Raw genomic sequence first — 16,768 nt, forward strand, 5'->3', positions numbered from 1 at the left:
TGTTGGTCAGTCTTGTCTCAAACATCTGACCTCAGGTGATCTGTCTACCTAAGCCTCCCAAAGTGCTGGAATTACAGGCGTGAGTCACCGTGCCTAGCCCTGTTTCTTCTTTATTGCCTTCTTTTTAGTCAAACAAAGATTTCAGAAAACCCCTGTCATTCTTCTGATTTTTCTTTTTCTTTCTTTTTTTTTTTGAGGTGGAGTTTTCACTGTTGTTGCCTAGGCTGGAGTGCAATGGCAGGATCTTGGCTCACCGCAGCCTCCGCCTCCCGGGTTCAAGCAGTTCTCCTGTCTCAGCCTCCCAAGTAGCTGGGATTACAGGCATGCACCACCATGCCCAGCTAATTTTGTATTTTCAGTAGAGACAGGGTTTCTCCATATTGGTCAGATTGGTCTCAAGCTCCTGACCTCAGGTGATCCATCTGCTTCGGCTTCCCAAAGTGCTGGGATTACAGGAGTGAGCCACCACACCTGGCCCCTGGTTTTTCTTTTTTTTAGCTTTCTTAAGAGGGGTTGTGTCTGTACCTAATCATAATCTATTACAAATTAATACTGACTTAATTCTGGTAAAAATACAGCCACTTGGCACCAGCGTACTTCTACTTTCACTCTCTTTCTATGTGATACTATTGTCAAATATATTATAGCTACACATTTAAAACCAATAATTTAGTGTTAAAATTACTGCTTTAAGCAGTCTCATGTTTAAAGAAGGTAAGGGAAGAAAAGAAAAATATGTATTTACCCAGATGTTTGTCATTTCTGTTGCTCTTCATTCCTTCCTGTGGATCTATCATCCAATGTCATGTTTTTCCAGGCAGATGGTTTCCTTTAATATTTCTTGCAGTACAGTTCTGCTGACAGTGGATTTTCTCAGTCTTTGTTTACCTGGGATATAGAATTTTTTTTTTTTTTTTTTTTTTTTTTTTTGAGTTGGAGCTTTACTCTTGTTGCCCAGGCTGGAGTGCGGTGGTGAGATCTTGGCTCACTGCAACCTCTGCCTCCCAGGTTCAAGTGATTCTCCTGCAACCTCCCGAGTAGTTGGGACTACAGGCATGCACCACCACACCTGGCTAATTTTGTATTTTTAGTAGAGACAGGGTTTCATCATGTTGTTCAGGCTGGTCTCAAACTCCTGGCCTCAGGTGATCCACCCGCCTTGGCCTCCCAAAGTACTGGGATTACAGGCGTGAGCCACTGTGCCCAGCCCTACCTGGGATATAGAATTCTTGATTGACAGAGTTTTCTTTCAGCACTTTGAATATGCCATCCCTGTGTCCTCTGGCCTCTGTTATTTTTGATGGAAAATCAGATGAAATTATTTTTGTACCATGTATATGAGTCAGTTTTGTCTTGCTGCTTTTAAGATTTTCTTTTTTTCCTCTGATGTTAGTTTGACTGGGATATATCCAAGTTCTCTCTTAATCCTACTTGAGGTTCATTTAACTTCTTGGATATGTAGATTCAAGTCTTTACTAAATTTGGAATATTTCATCTATTATTTCTTCATTTTTTTTTTCTATTCCCTTCTGTCTCTCCCTGTTTCTGGGATTTCCATTACATATATGGTGGAATACCTGACCTTCATTGTTTCACAAGTCTCTGAAACTTTGTTCATTTTTCTTCAATTTTCTCTCTGTACTTTAGGTTGGATAATTTCTCTATATAGGTATCTATATATTCTGGTTCGTTGACTCCTGTTCTGAATCTGCCACTTAGATTCTCTAATGTGTATTTCATTTCAGCTTTTGCATTTTCAACTCTTGAATTTCCATTTGATTCCTTATTTTATAGTTTCAGTTTCTCTTGAGATTCTGTTGTTAAGTATTAGTGTATTTTCATTTAACCGTTTAACTTAATTTCCTATAGTTCTTTGAACATATTTGTAAATCCAGTATCTGGGATCACTCAGAGTCAGTTTTATTGACAGGGTTTTTTGTCTTGAGTGTAGGTCACACTTTCATGTTTCTTTGAATGTCTCATCTTTTTGTTGAATATTGACTATTTTAGATAATCTAGCAACTCTGAATTTTAATTTATTTTCCTGAGAGTTCCATATCCTAGTTTTTCTTTTCTTTTTCAATTAGTTGAAATTGAAAATAGATTCAATTTAGTTGAATCTGGGACTGAAATTGCCAAGTCTGTCTTCCCTGCAGCATACACCTGCTGACATCTCTGTTCAGTTTTTTTATTTTTAATTTTTTTTTGAGACGGAGTCTCGCTGTCGCCTAGGCTGGAGTGCAGTGGCGTGATCTTGACTCACTGCAAGCTCCACCTCCTGGGTTCAGACTGTTCTGCCTCAGCCTCCCGAGTAGCTGGGACTACAGGCACCCACCACCACGCCCGGCTAATTTTTTTTTATTTTTTGTATTTTTTGTATTTTTATTTTTTGAGACGGAGTCTCGCTCTGTCACCCAAGCTGGAGTGCAGTGGCATGATCTCGGCTCGCTGCAAGCTCCACCTCCTGGGTTCACACCATTCTTCTGCCTCAGCCTCCTGAGTAGCTAGGACTACAGGTGCCTGCCAACATGCCTGGCTAATTTTTTCTATGTTTTAGTAGAGACAGTGTTTCACCGTGTTAGCCAGGATGGTCTCCATCTCCTGACCTCGTAATCCACCCACCTCGGCCTCCCAAAGTGCTGGGATTACAGTCGTGAGCCACCCTGCCCGGCCTCTGTTCAGTTTTTTTATTTTAACTTTTAATTTTTTAGCTTGGCTCCTAAGTATTGAGTTTTTTATTTTTTGGAATAGTTTAGCTAGTGAGGTGAATGCATTCAGAGTTACATTTAGTTCTGACGTCTCCCTTGGCTTTGACTTCTTCAACATTGTGTTGATGCATGATGATTAGCTTATTTACTTTCTGCAGCATGGTATTCCATTGTATGCATATGACACAGTTTATCAATTTTCCTGATTGTGGACATTGATTTACATGTTTTGAGATTACAGATAACACTACTGCAAATAATCTTGTACATGTCTCCCAATGCACATGTGCAGGAGTCTTTTTAGTGTATGTACTGTAAGAGAGTCACTAGTTCTTAGGACATAGAAACCTCAACCTTATTTGATATATTTTTTAGATAGTATCTCACTCTGTAACCCAGGCTGGAGCACAGTAGTGCTATCATAGCTTACTGCGACTTCAGCCTCCCAAGTAGCTGAGACTACAGGCATGTGCCACCGTGCCTGCCTGATTTTTTAAAAAAAATTTGTGGGTTGCTCACAGTGGCTCACGCATGTAATCTCAGCACTTTGGGAGGCCAAGGCGGGTGGATCACCTGAGGTCAGGAGTCTGAAACCAGCCTGGCCAGTATGGCGAAATCCCATCTCTACCAAAAATACAAAAATTAGCCAGGTATGGTGGTGGGTGCCTGTAATCCCAGCTACTGGGGAGGCAGAGGCATGAGAATTGCTTGGACCCGGGAGGCAGAGGTTGCTGTGAGCCGAGATTGGGCCACTGCACTCCAGCCTGGATGTCAGAGTAAGAATCTATCTCAAAAAAAAAAAAATATATATATATATATAAAATATGTGTGTGTGTAAATATACATGACATGTATGTATATATAATATATATGTGTGTGTATATATTATATATATAGTATTACCACCGAAGGGATTATTATGCAGCCACTTAAAAAAAAAAAAAAAAAAGACAAACATAGGGGAATGTTGAGGACATTATGCTAAGTGAAATAAACCAGTCACAAAAAGACAAATGATTTCACTTAGATGAGATATCTAGCATTCAATGGTGGCCTCCAGAGGCTGGAGGGAGGGGCTGATGGGGAGTGTTTAATAGGTACAGAGTTTCAGTTTTGCAAGATGAAAAGAGTTCTGGAAATGGATGGTAGTTATGGTTGCACAATATAAATATACTTAATACCACTGAATTGTACACTTAAAAATGATTAGAGTCAGGTGCTGGCTTTTGCTTATGGTCCTGGCTACTCAGGAGGTTGAGGTAGGTGGGTCATTTAAACCCAGGAGTTCAAGGCCAGCCTGGGCAATGTTAACGAGAACCTGTCTCTTTAAAAAGACAATAACAAATGTTGACAAGGATATGGAGCAATTGAAAACCTCATAAATTGCTTACGGAAATGTAAAATGCTATAGCCACTTTGGAAAATAGTCTTTTGGTTCCTCAAAAGGTTAAATATAGAATTACCATAACCCACCCACTCCTGGCTATATACCCAAGAGAAATTAGAACATATGTTGATGTAAAAACTGATAAATAAATGAATATTCATATCAGCATTATTCATAATAGGCAGAAGTAGAAACAGCCCAAATGTTCATCAGCTGATGAATGGATAAACCAAATGTGGTATACACATGTACCCATGTATTGGCTGCTATAAAATATTATTCAGGGCCGGGCACGGTGGCTCAAGCCTGTAATCCCAGCACTTTGGGAGGCCGAGACGGGTGGCTCACGAGGTCAGGAGATCGAGACTATCCTGGTTAACACGGTGAAACCCCGTCTCTACAAAAAAAATACAAAAAACTGGCCAGGCGAGGTGGTGGGCGCCTGTAGTCCCAGCTACTCGGGAGACTGAGGCAGGAGAATGGCATAAACCTGGGAGGCGGAGCTTGCAGTGAGCTGAGATCCGGCCACTGCACTCCAGCCTGGGTGACAGAGCGAGACTCCGTCTCAAAAAAAAAAAAAAAAAAGAAAAGAAAATATTATTCAGCCATAAAAAGGAGACAAGGGGCCGGGCACGGTGGCTCATGTCTGTAATCCTAGCACTTTGGGAGACCAAGGTAGGTGGATCACGAAGTCAGGAGTTTGAGACCAGCCTGGCCAATATGGCCGTCTCTACTAAAAATACAAAATTTAGCTGGGTGTGGTGGCATGCGCCTATAATCCAAGCTACTCAGGCGGCTGAGCCAGAAGAATCACTTGAACTCAGGAGGTGGAGATAGCAGTGAGTTGAGATTGCACTGCCGCACTCCAACCTGGCAACAGAGCACGATTCCGTCTCAAAAAAAAAAAAAAATAAGAAAGTGAAGTACTGATACATGGTACAACATAGATGAACCTTGTATGAGGAACCACATATTACATGATTCTCTTTATATGAGATATTCAGAATAGGCAAATCCGCAGAGACAGAAAGTAAATTTGTGATTGCTAGAGTTTGGGGGAAGGAGGAATGGGAAATGACTGCTGTAGTATGAGGAAATTTTTGGAGTGACGACATTTTTCATCACTCCAGAATTCAACAGTGATGATAGTTTAATTACCAAAAACCACTGAATTACACTGTTTTTTTTTTTTTTTTTTTTGGATGGAGTCTCGCTCTGTAGCCCAGGCTGGAGTGCAGTGGTGCGATCTCAGCTCACTGCAACCTCCACCTCCCGGGTCCCGATTCAAGTGATTCTTGTGCCTCAGCCTCCCGAATAGCTGGGATAACAGGCACTTGCCACCATGCCCAGCTAATTTTTGTGTTTTTGGTAGAGATGGGATTTTACCATGTTGGCCAGGCTGGTCTGGATGCAGTCTTGGCTCACTGCAACCTCCACCTCCTGGGTTCAAGTGATTTTCCTGCCTCAGCCTCTCATGTAGCCATGTAGCTGGGGTTACAGGTGCCTGCCATCACGCCCGGCTAATTTTTGTGTTTTTAATAGAGAAGGGGTTTGGTTTCACCATGTTGGCCAGGCTGGTCTGGAACTCCTGACATTAGGTGATCCGCCCACCTTGGCCTCCCAAAGTGCTGGAAGTACAGGTGTGAGCCACCACACCCAGCCTTTTTTTTTTCTTTTTTTTTTTTTTTTTTTGGTGAAAAGGGTTTTTCTATGTTGCTCAAGCTTGAACTATACATTTTTATGTATTATTATTATTTTTTTGAACCAGAGTCTTGCTCTGTCAACCAGCCTGGAGTGCAGTGACGCAGTCTTGGCTCATTGCAGCCTCTGCCTCCCAGATTCCAATAATTCTGCCTCAGCTTCCCGAAGAGCTGGGATTATAGGCATGCGCCACCATGCTGTCTACTTTTTGTATTTTTAGTAGAAACAGGGTTTCACCACATTGACCAGGCTGATCTCAAACTCCTGACCTCAGGTGATCTGTCCACTTTGGCCTTGCAAAGTGCTGGGATTACAGGCATGAGTCACCGCACCTGGCCTAATTTTTTTTAAGAGGCAGGCTCTTGTTATGTTGCCCAGGCTAGTCTTGAACTGGCCTCAGGGGGTCCTCCCACCTAAACCTTCCAAGTAGCTGGGATTACAGGTGTGAACCACCATACCTGGCCATTTACTTTGTGTCTTTCCAGACCCTTTTGAGTACTTTATATTTGTGTGTATACCTGTATCAAGATTATTTTCAGGCCGGGTGTGGTGCCTCAAGCCTGTAATCCCAGCACTTTGGGAGGCCGAGACGGGCGGATCACGAGGTCAGGAGATCGAGACCATCCTGGCTAACACGGTGAAACCCCGTCTCTACTAAAAAATACAAAAAAAAAACTAGCCAGGCGAGGTGGCGGCGCCTGTAGTCCCAGCTACTTGGGAGGCTGAGGCAGGAGAATGGCGTAAACCCAGGAGGCGGAGCTTGCAGTGAGCTGAGATCCAGCCACTGCACTCCAGCCTGGGGGACAGAGCGAGACTCCGTCTCAAAAAAAAAAAAAAAAAAAAAAGATTATTTTCAGTTATTATCGATAATGCTCCCATAATAATGCTTTTGAGTAAGTTAGTTCTTAATTTCCCAGAAGTTCCTGTAAGCCTCTTACACTCATTAGAATTCTTCTCGTCCATAGGTGATGCTGGGAGCCGAACTCCAAAAGACCAGAAGGTAAGTTAGGATGGTAAGGGAACGGTGAGAGATAAGAATATGAAAATAGGAGAATTTTCTGGCCTAACCATTCAATCACTTTAGCTGTCAATATCTAATCATTCACCCTGTGATCAGCCCTTTGCGTTGCAGTCCTCTAATTGGTGTTGTAAGAATTCAAAAAGAGGTTAGCAGGAAATGTTTTCACTAGAAAGGAGTGTTGTATGAAAGTAGGATTTAGCAGTGTTTGCTAGGTAAATTAATCAAGAAAAGCTTCCTAACATTGAAACGTTGATTTTTGAACTGGGTTTCTAAGCAAGGGCAGCTTTGGGCTGGGCGCGTTGGCTCACGCCTGTAATCCCAGCACTTTGGGAGACCCAGGTGGGCGGATCACCTGAGGTCAGGAGTTTGAGACCAGCCTGGCCAACATGGCGAAACCCTGTCTCTACTAAAAAAATACAAAAATTAGCTGAGTGTGGTGGTGCATGCCTGTAATCCCAGCTACTTGTGAGGCTGAGACAGGAGAATCAGTGGAACCCAGGAGGCAGAGGTTGCAATAAGCTGTGATCGTACCACTGCACTCCAGCCTGGGTGACAGAGCAAGACTCTGTCTCAGGAAAAAAAAAAAAAAAGAGGCCAGGCATGGTGGCTCACGCCTGTAATCCCAGCACTTTGGGAGGCCGAGGCAGGTGGATCACCTTAGGTTGGCAGTTCGAGAGCAGCCTAACCATGGAGAAACCCCGTCTCTACTTAAAATACAAAATTAGGCCGGGCACAGTGGCTCACACCTGTCATCCCAGGACTTTGGGAGGTTGAGGCAGGTAGAACACGAGGTCAGGAGTTCGAGACCAGCCTGGCTAACATAGTGAAACCCTGTCTCTACTAAAAGCACTAAAATTAGTTGGGCATGGTGGCACGTGCCTGTAATCCCAGCTACTTTGGAGGTTGAGGCAGGTGAGTCACTTGAACCCGAAAGGCAGAGGTTGCAGTGAGCCGAGACTGTGCCACTGCACTCCAGGTTGGGCAACAGAGCCAGACTCCATCTCAAAAAAAATAATAATACAAAATACTAGCTGGACATGGTGGCGCATACCTGTAATTCCAGCTACTTGGAAGGCTGAGGCAGGAGAATCACTTGAACCCGGGAAGTGGAGGTTATGGTGAGCCAAGATCGTGCCATTGCACTCCAGCCTGAGCAACAAGAGCTAAACTCCATCTCAAAAAAAAAAAAAGAAAGGGCAGCTTTGCCCGATAAAGTAACCATAAGCTTCTAAACATAACTCATTCAACTCACTCCATTTTGTTCTGTGAAATACAAGGTGTTTCTTATTCTGAAGTTATTTGTAACCCTTGCTACTGTTTCAAAACTTGTTTTCCTCATCCCCTTTTCTGTAGCTCCGTGAAGCTATGGCTGCCTTAAGAAAGTCAGCTCAAGATGTTCAGAAGTTCATGGATGCTGTCAACAAGAAGAGCAGTTCCCAGGATCTGCATAAAGGTTAGGGTCAAGAAATACCTGGGTACAGATGGGAGGTGAATTCTTACAGAGATTTCATCTTAAGTCTCATGTCTGCTAATTGTGACATGCCAGACTCATTATCCTTAGTAGTTATGAAATCCCAATTACATGGATGGTGATTTTCCAGTCTGTGATGGTTTTATCTCAATACCTCTTTAGCGTCCTACATTTAGACCGTTTCCATCCTCATGACTACTTCCAGATGGAGATTAGGGAGAAGAGAATCACTCAGACTCTTGTTAAAAAAAGGTTTGAGGCCAGGTGTGGTGGCTCACATCTATAATTCCAGCAGCTTTGTGAGGCTGAGGCAGGAGGATCACTTGAGGCCCAGCATTAAAGACCAGCCTCGGCATCATAGTGAAACCCCATCTGTAAAAAAAAAATGTTTAAAAATTCTCCAGATGGGCCAGGCACAGTGGGCTCATGCCTGTAATCCGAGCACTTTGGGAGACCAAGGCAGGCGGATCATGAGGTCAAAAGATAGAGACCATTCTGGCTAACATGGTGAAACCCCATCTCTACTAAAAATACAGAAATTAGCTGGACATGCTGGTGCGTGCCTGTAGTCCCAGCTCCTCGGGAGGCTAAGGCAGGAGAATCGCTGGAATCTGGGAGGCAGAGGTTCCAATGAGCCAAGATCGCACCACTGCACTCCCGCCTGGGGACAGAGCGAGACTCCTTCTCAAAAAAAAAAAAATTACCCCACTTTCCCTAATTACCATACTACCCTCTTTACCTTCCTGTTCTCTACCCAATCTATGTCATAACTCTTTAGAATAACTTTGCTTCTTCTATAGGAACCTTGAGTCAGATGTCTGGAGAACTAAGCAAAGATGGTGACCTGATAGTCAGCATGCGAATTCTGGGCAAGAAAAGAACTAAGACATGGCACAAAGGCACCCTTATTGCCATCCAGACAGTTGGTATGTGCAGACTTGGAGGAACCACTCCTGAAAGGCAACCTGCACCCTCCACTGCTGATTGTTTCTTTTCTCCATAACCTTCCCATTTGTCTCTCACGTAGCAGCCTGGATTTATACAGAAACTGGCAGTTTTTGAAAAAATTTATCTTTCCCTTTTACTCAGGGCCGGGGAAGAAATACAAGGTGAAATTTGACAACAAAGGAAAGAGTCTACTGTCGGGGAACCATATTGCCTATGATTACCACCCTCCTGCTGACAAGCTGTTTGTGGGCAGTCGGGTGGTCGCCAAATACAAAGATGGGAATCAGGTCTGGCTCTATGCTGGCATTGTAGCTGAGACACCAAACGTCAAAAACAAGCTCAGGTACCTGGACAGAGGACTGTAAAGGGGTAGAGGCTGGGAGCACAGCACCTGCCCTGTTCGTGCCATAGACCAGATCTCACAATTAGCTTTTGTCTTCTTAGTCCTTAGTGGACTGAAACCCTTACTCTTTCTTTACCACAGGAGTCATGTGGGTGATTCTTTCTTCCTCTTTCTCCTTCTTTTTTGTTTTTTTCCTTTTCTTTCCTCAAAGAGAAAACTAGGAAGAGAATAACGAGGATTAATGATAAGGGGAATAGGGGATTCACACAGAAGAAAGAGATGGAGACTAAATGGTTATTAGCAGCATAGGAATCTGAGAGAGGAAAAAGAATATATGTTTTTTGGCTGGGCCCAATGTCTCATGCCTGTAATCCTAGCCCTTTGGGAGGCCAAGGCAAGTGAATCACTTGAGGTCAGGAGTTCGAGACCAGCTTGCCCAACTGGTGAAACCCTGTCTCTACTAAAAATACAAAAATTAGCTGGGTGTGGTGGCGCATGGCTGTAATCCCAGCTACTTGGGAGGCTGAGGCAGGAGAATTGCATGAACCTGGGAGGCAGTGGTTGCCATGAGCCAAGATTGCACCACTGCACCCCAGCCTGGGCAACAGAAGGAGACTCCGTCTTAAAAATACTTAAATGTATATGTGTTTTTTGAAAAAGGAGGGAGGCATTGGTTAAATTAAGGGAGAACTCCTAACTCTCAAGTTGGGAAGAAAGAAAAACAGGAAGAAAGTAGTAGACTGGAATGTCTTCCCTGGAGTGCATCCTGTTGTGATCCAGAGAAGTAGAAGCTATGATAAATAATTTCTGCGGATCATGTTAAATATCATAACCCCCAGATCTTTCTACTGTCACTCTTCTTTTACAGGTTTCTCATTTTCTTTGATGATGGCTATGCTTCCTATGTCACACAGTCTGAACTGTATCCCATTTGCCGGCCACGTGAGTGTTTCTCCCTTATTCCTTAGCTCAGTTTTTCCTCCTCTACCTGATATGTCTTCTTAGGACGTCCAGTTGAAAAGCCCTAGGTGTTTTTGGTACTTCAGTCTCAAAGAGCATAAATTTGGTTGATGTCCTTTGCTCCCAAAGGACAGTTTGCGCCCAAAAGAGATACAGTTGTATTGTTCATCTCTAGGACTGGGTCTTTGTAGCCAAAGAGTGAGTCACTAGAAGATCATGAATGACCTTGAGTAGACTGCTCATGTTATAGATGTGCTTCAGTTTCATTTCTAAGTGAGTTAGGTTGAAAAAGGTGTTACTTCTTTCCTAGTGTCATGCTGCACCTAACATTTGTATAAATGTAGTCTGCATAATGCTTTCCACAGAAGCTGTGTTAGATGGAACATCATAGTGTCCTCTATATTTGTTACCCTGGCTTGGGAGCAGACTTCTATGGAAATAATCATTTTTAACTGCAGAAGAATCAACTAACACTTCTGTTTACACATAACATGACAGTAAACATATTCTGAGTCTCTTAAAAACCTGATAGAGAATGAGAAGGAAGGACTAATTTTTTCATTTCATGGTGCCACCTGATCTTTTTAAATTTACCATTAGACTTATCAACAAGTGAGCAAGAATTTCCACTTGAATTTTCCAAAGGAGAAGCATCCATTTGTATAAAATAAGTGAATCACCTATATTGTACATGACTTATTTAGTATTTACTTGATTTGTAAGTATGTGCAATTTGTACATTAGGTTTATTACTTAGGTGGTCTTGGCTTTGCGTCCCTCGAGGTTCTGATTTTACTTTTTCTTTCCTTTTCAACTTAAAAAGTATAAAATGTCTCCTGGCCAACCCTTTTCCCTATCAAGACATGTCCTACCTGCCCTCTCAGTTCTACTTCTTCCTTGAAACAGTGAAAAAGACTTGGGAGGACATAGAAGACATCTCCTGCCGTGACTTCATAGAGGAGTATGTAACTGCCTACCCCAACCGCCCCATGGTACTGCTCAAGAGTGGCCAGCTTATCAAGACTGAGTGGGAAGGCACATGGTGGAAGTCCCGAGTTGAGGAGGTGGATGGCAGCCTAGTCAGGATCCTCTTCCTGGTACTGTTTTTCCCTAGAATTTTGGAGGCAGAAGTTGGTCGGGGGGACTTAAGAAGCAGTAATGAGAATGGTTTTATAGCTATTCCATAGCCTTCCTCTTTCTTATCCTTCTATGTGTTCTCACTGTTTTTGGTCAAATTTTACTTTGCCCTTTTTGTTGTTCCTCTGTGGGTCATTGTTGAAAATAAATTACCGGAATTATGATACTAATCTGCATGGTTTTGATTTATTTATTTTTTTCTTTAGGAGTATTCACATTGTGTGTAGGTACAGAGAAGGCAGCAATTTCCATTTTTCCAGGGTTAAGGTTTTAGTAGGATAGTGGGATGAAGAAGAGGTATCAAGGAGTCCTGATTATCTTTCAAAGTTCATTTTAACTCTTAAATATTTTGTACTCATCCTTTTCTCCCTTCTCTCTCCCATCTTAGAATCGTATTTCTTATTTTTAAAAGTTTTAAAAACTTTTTTTTTTTTTTTTTTGGAGACGGGGTCTCGCACTTTCGCCCAGGCTGGAGTGCAGTGGCACGATCTCGGCTCACTGCAAGCTCTGCCTACCGGGTTCATGCCATTCTCCTGCCTCAGCCTCCTGAGTAGCTGGGACTACAGGCACCTGCCACCATGCCCGGCTAATTTTTTGTATTTTCAGTAGAGACGAGGTTTCACTGTGTTAGCCAGGATGGTCTCGATCTCCTGACCTCGTGATCTGCCCGCCTCAGCCTCCCAAAATGCTGGGATTACAGGCATGAGCCACCGTGCCTGGCCCTTAAAAACATTTTTTAATACTGCTACTTGCCTTGCAGAACAGGGCTACCCAATAGACTGTGTGCCCAGAGTAGCCAGAAAAAATTAGAAATTATATTTCTTCTTGGTGTTACCTCAGCCCGTTACTCCTAAGGCGTTATGATCCTTATCATGCTTTTTGTTTGGTGTTTTGTTTTGTTTTGTTTTGTTTTTATTTTTTAGATGGAGTTTCACTCTTGTTGCCTAGGCTGGAGTGCAGTGGCACGATCTCGGCTCACTGCATCCTTCCGCCTCCTGGGTTAAAGTGATTCTCCTGCCTCAGCCTCTAGAGTAGCTGGGATTGGCTAATTTTTTGTATTTTTAGTAGAGACAGGGTTTCACCATGTTGGCAGGCTGGTCCCGAACTCCTGACCTCAAGTGATCCACCTGCCTCGTCCTCCCAAAGTGCTGGGATTACAGGCATGAGCCATCACACCTGACCTGGCCTGTTTTTTGTTTTGTTTTGTTTTGTTTTGAGATAGAGTCTCACTCTGCCACCCAGGCTGGAGTGCAGTGGTGCAGTCACAGCTCACTGCAGCCTCAACCTTCAGGGTTCAAGTGGCCCTCTCACATCAGCCTCCCAAGTAGCTGTGACTACAAGTGCATGCCACCACACCTGGCTGATTTTTGTATTTTTAGTAGAGACGGGTTTCGCCATGTTGCCCAGACTGGTCTCGAACTCCTGAGCTCAAGCAGTCTGTCTGCCTCATCCTCCCAACGTACCAGGATTATAGGTGTGAGCTATTGTGCCCAGCTGTCACACCTCTTATACTCAGTATAGATACCTGTTGCTCCTGTAATTCCTTAAACAAGGAGTATATATTTTTCATTGTTGTGTACCTGATACCCACCATGGAACCTGGCACGTACTTTATTAAGTAGATAAAGAATTTTTGGGGGGGGTGGGTCGATGGAGTTTCACTCTTGTTGCCCAGGCTGGAGTACAATGGTGCAATCTCAGCTCACCACAGCCTCCACCTCCCTGGTTCAAGCAATTCTGCCTCAGCCTCCCAAGTAGCTGTGATTACAGGCATGTGCCACCACACTCGGCTAATTTTGTATTTTGAGTAGAGACAGGGTTTCTCCATGTTGGTCAGGCTGGTCTTGAACTCCTGACCTCAGGTGATCCGCCTGCCTCAGCCTCCCAAAGTGCTGGGATTACAAGCTACAGGCATGAGCCACTGTGCTCAGCCTAGATAAGGAATTTAAGGCTCATCAGGGAGGTTTCCGAGAGGTGACACATGGTATATATCCTCTACACAGGACAGGATAGATTCTAGGCTTTAAGCTATTTCCCTTTATTCTTCTATTCTCTCAATTCCCCAGGATGACAAAAGATGTGAGTGGATCTATCGAGGCTCTACACGGCTGGAGCCCATGTTCAGCATGAAAACATCCTCAGCCTCTGCACTGGAGAAGAAGCAAGGACAGCTCAGGACACGTCCAAATATGGGTATGTCCTGAAAGATACCTGGAGGAAGGAAGAAACAGGCCAATCAGCAAAGGAGATTATATAGAATGGCTATCCTTTGTTTACCACGGTTACACTGCTTACTCATTGGAAACAGGATATGTGCCCTGAGTTGTTTCCAATCGTGGTGATCAATTTGTGCTGCTGCGTCCACATGCTGTGGCTCTAATTTGTTCTAAACAACCACAAAAATATCTGAAACAGTTGGCTTTAAGTTAGGGTGATAGTAGTTACCCTCTGTTATCCACATGAGATTGTCAGTTTTGTGTGTTATCTATGGTTAGTTTTCTTTTTCTTCTTCTTTTTTTTTTTTTTTTTTTAAAAGACTCAGGGGCTTGATATGTTGCCCAGGCTGGTCTTGAACTCCTGGGCTCAAGCTGTCTACCTGCTTTGGCTGGCCAAAGTGCTAGGATTACAAGCATGAGCTACCACATCCAGCATATAGTCAGTTTTCTTTAAAACCCAGACCTGGCCAGGCACAGTGGCTCACAGCTATAATCCCGACACTTTAGGAGGCTGAGACAGGTAGGCGGTTAGCTTGAGCTCAGGAATTCAAGACCAGCCTGGGCAACATGGTGAAACCCTGTTTCTTCAAAAAACACAAAAATTAGCTGGGTACAGTGACATTAAGCTGTAGTCCAAGCTACTCAAGAAGTTGAGGTGGGAGGATCAATTGAAGCCAGGAGGTCAAGGTTGCAGTGAGCTAGATCGTGCCACCGCACTCCAGCCTAGGTGACAGCATGAGACTCTGTCTCAGAAACAAAAAGCAGATTTGGTTTTCTTTTTTAATATTACTGTCATACTTTCTGGTTGATTTTTCCTGCCAAAATTAATTGGTTAAAGAATATATTTCTTTTTTTTTTTTTTTTTTTTTTTTTGAGACAGAGTCTTGCTCTGTTGCCCAGGCTGGAGTGCAGTGGCCGGATCTCAGCTCACTGCAAGCTCCGCCTCCTGGGTTCACGCCATTCTCCTGCCTCAGCCTCCCGAGTAGCTGGGACTACAGGCGCCCACCACCTCGCCCGGCTAGATTTTTGTAGTTTTTAGTAGAGACGGGGTTTCACCGTGTTAGCCAGGATGGTCTCGATCTCCTGACCTCGTGATCCGCCCGTCTCGGCCTCCCAAAGTGCTGGGATTACAGGCTTGAGCCACCGCGCCTGGCCGGTTAAAGAATATATTTCTGAAAATATTCCCCCAAAGTATGTCATAATTAATCAGGTAAATCATCTGAGATAGGAAGATATAAAGTCTTATCTAAGGCCCAGCATGGTGGCTCATGTCTGTAGTCTCAGCACTTTGGGAGGCTGAGGTGAGAGGATCACTTGAGGCCAGGAGTTGGAGATCAGTCTGGGCAACATAGAAAGACTCTATCTCTAAGAAAAAAAGAAAAAGAAAAAAGCTTGAGTGTGGTGTTGTGCACCTGTAGTGTTAACTACTCTGGAGGCTGAGGCAGGAGGATTACTTGAAGCCCAGGATTTCGAGGTTACAATGAGCTAAGGTCAGACCACTGCACTCCAGCCTGAGTAACAAAGTGGAACATTGTCTATAAAAAGAAAAAAAAGAGGCTACTCTGCCGATGGAGTAGCAATTTTTTTTTTTTTTTTTGAGATGGAATCTGGTTCTTTCACCCAGGCTGGAGTGCACTGGCACCATCTTAGCTCACTGCAACCTCCGCCTCCCGGGTTCCAGCAATTCTCCTGCCTCAGCCTCCCAAGTAACTAGGGTTACAAGCACCTGCCACCATGCCCGGCTAAGTTTTGTATTTTTAGTAGAGACAGGATTTCTCCATGTTGGCCAGGCTGGTCTTGAACTCCTGACCTCAGGTGATCCGCCCGCCTCAGCCTCCCAAAGTGCTGGGACTAAAGGCGTGAGCCACTGCGCCCGACCGCTCTTCTTTTATTCCTTTACTTTCTTAATAAACTTGCTTTCACGTTAATAAAAAAAGTATTATCTAAGTCAAAACAACATATGCCAGCATCCATGCCAGTCAATAATAGGAACTGAGAGTCTAAGCACTTACTCAGAATGTGTCCATTGCTTTTTTGGTTTTTTTTTGTTTTTTTTTTTTTTTGAGACAAATTCTTGTTTTGTTGCCCAGGCTGGAGTGCAGTGACGTGATCTCGCCTCACTGCAACTTCCACCTCCTGGTTTCAAGTGATTGTCATGCACCTCCTGAGCAGCTGGAATTACAGATGTGCACCACTATGCCCATCTAATTTTTGTATTTTTAGTAGAGACAGGGTTTCACCATGTTGGCCAGGCTGGTATCAAACTCATGACCTCAAGCAACCCTCCTGCCTCGACCTCCCAAACTGCTGGGATTACAGGCATGAGCCACCGCGCCCAGCCATTGCTGCCTTTTTATGTTGTATAAGTTAAGGATCAGATGTGTGACTGAATACAAGCATCATAGCTATCATCTTCTCAGTGATCAATTCCTTTTTCCTATAGGTGCTGTGAGGAGCAAAGGCCCTGTTGTCCAGTACACACAGGATCTGACCGGTACTGGAACCCAGTTCAAGCCAGTGGAACCCCCACAGCCTACAGCTCCACCTGCCCCACCTTTCCCACCTGTTCCACCTCTATCTCCCCAAGCAGGTGACAGTGAGTAAGTGTTATTCTTTCTTTTTTCTTCAGTTTCTTTCATATTATATTTTCCACATCCCTTACTATACGCCCTCTTCTCTGATCTCCTAGAAGCTTGGAAAGCCAGCTTGCCCAGTCACGGAAGCAGGTAGCCAAAAAGAGCACATCCTTCCGACCAGGATCTGTGGGCTCTGGTCATTCCTCCCCTACGTCTCCTGCACTCAGTGAAAATGTCTCTGGTGGGAAACCTGGGATCAACCAGACGTATAGGTGAGAAAATCTGAGGCTCTCTGTAGGC

The 16,768-nt window shown here is 43.9% G+C and overlaps 1 protein-coding gene across 7 annotated transcripts in view; it reads left to right on the top strand.

The window, feature by feature from the left end:
• SETDB1 (SET domain bifurcated 1) overlaps positions 1-16,768 on the top strand; it is a 40,897-nt gene that overhangs the window by 8,413 nt on the left and 15,716 nt on the right. For 4 of the 7 annotated variants that reach the window (XM_025378648.1, XM_025378658.1, XM_025378624.1 and 1 more), the window contains 9 exons: positions 6,762-6,796; positions 8,171-8,270; positions 9,089-9,214; positions 9,378-9,579; positions 10,448-10,521; positions 11,446-11,636; positions 13,743-13,869; positions 16,336-16,492; positions 16,585-16,740. In XM_025378648.1, the coding sequence (XP_025234433.1) occupies positions 6,762-6,796; positions 8,171-8,270; positions 9,089-9,214; positions 9,378-9,579; positions 10,448-10,521; positions 11,446-11,636; positions 13,743-13,869; positions 16,336-16,492; positions 16,585-16,740 (1,168 nt within the window). Of the gene's footprint in view, positions 1-6,761; positions 6,797-8,170; positions 8,271-9,088; positions 9,215-9,377; positions 9,580-10,447; positions 10,522-11,445; positions 11,844-13,742; positions 13,870-16,335; positions 16,493-16,581; positions 16,741-16,768 lie in introns of those variants that run through there. The other 3 variants (XM_025378640.1, XM_025378616.1, XM_025378666.1) reach the window with 2 other exon arrangements.

This window comes from Theropithecus gelada, chromosome 1 (genome assembly GCF_003255815.1).
Source record: "Theropithecus gelada isolate Dixy chromosome 1, Tgel_1.0, whole genome shotgun sequence".
NCBI lineage: Eukaryota > Metazoa > Chordata > Mammalia > Primates > Cercopithecidae > Theropithecus > Theropithecus gelada.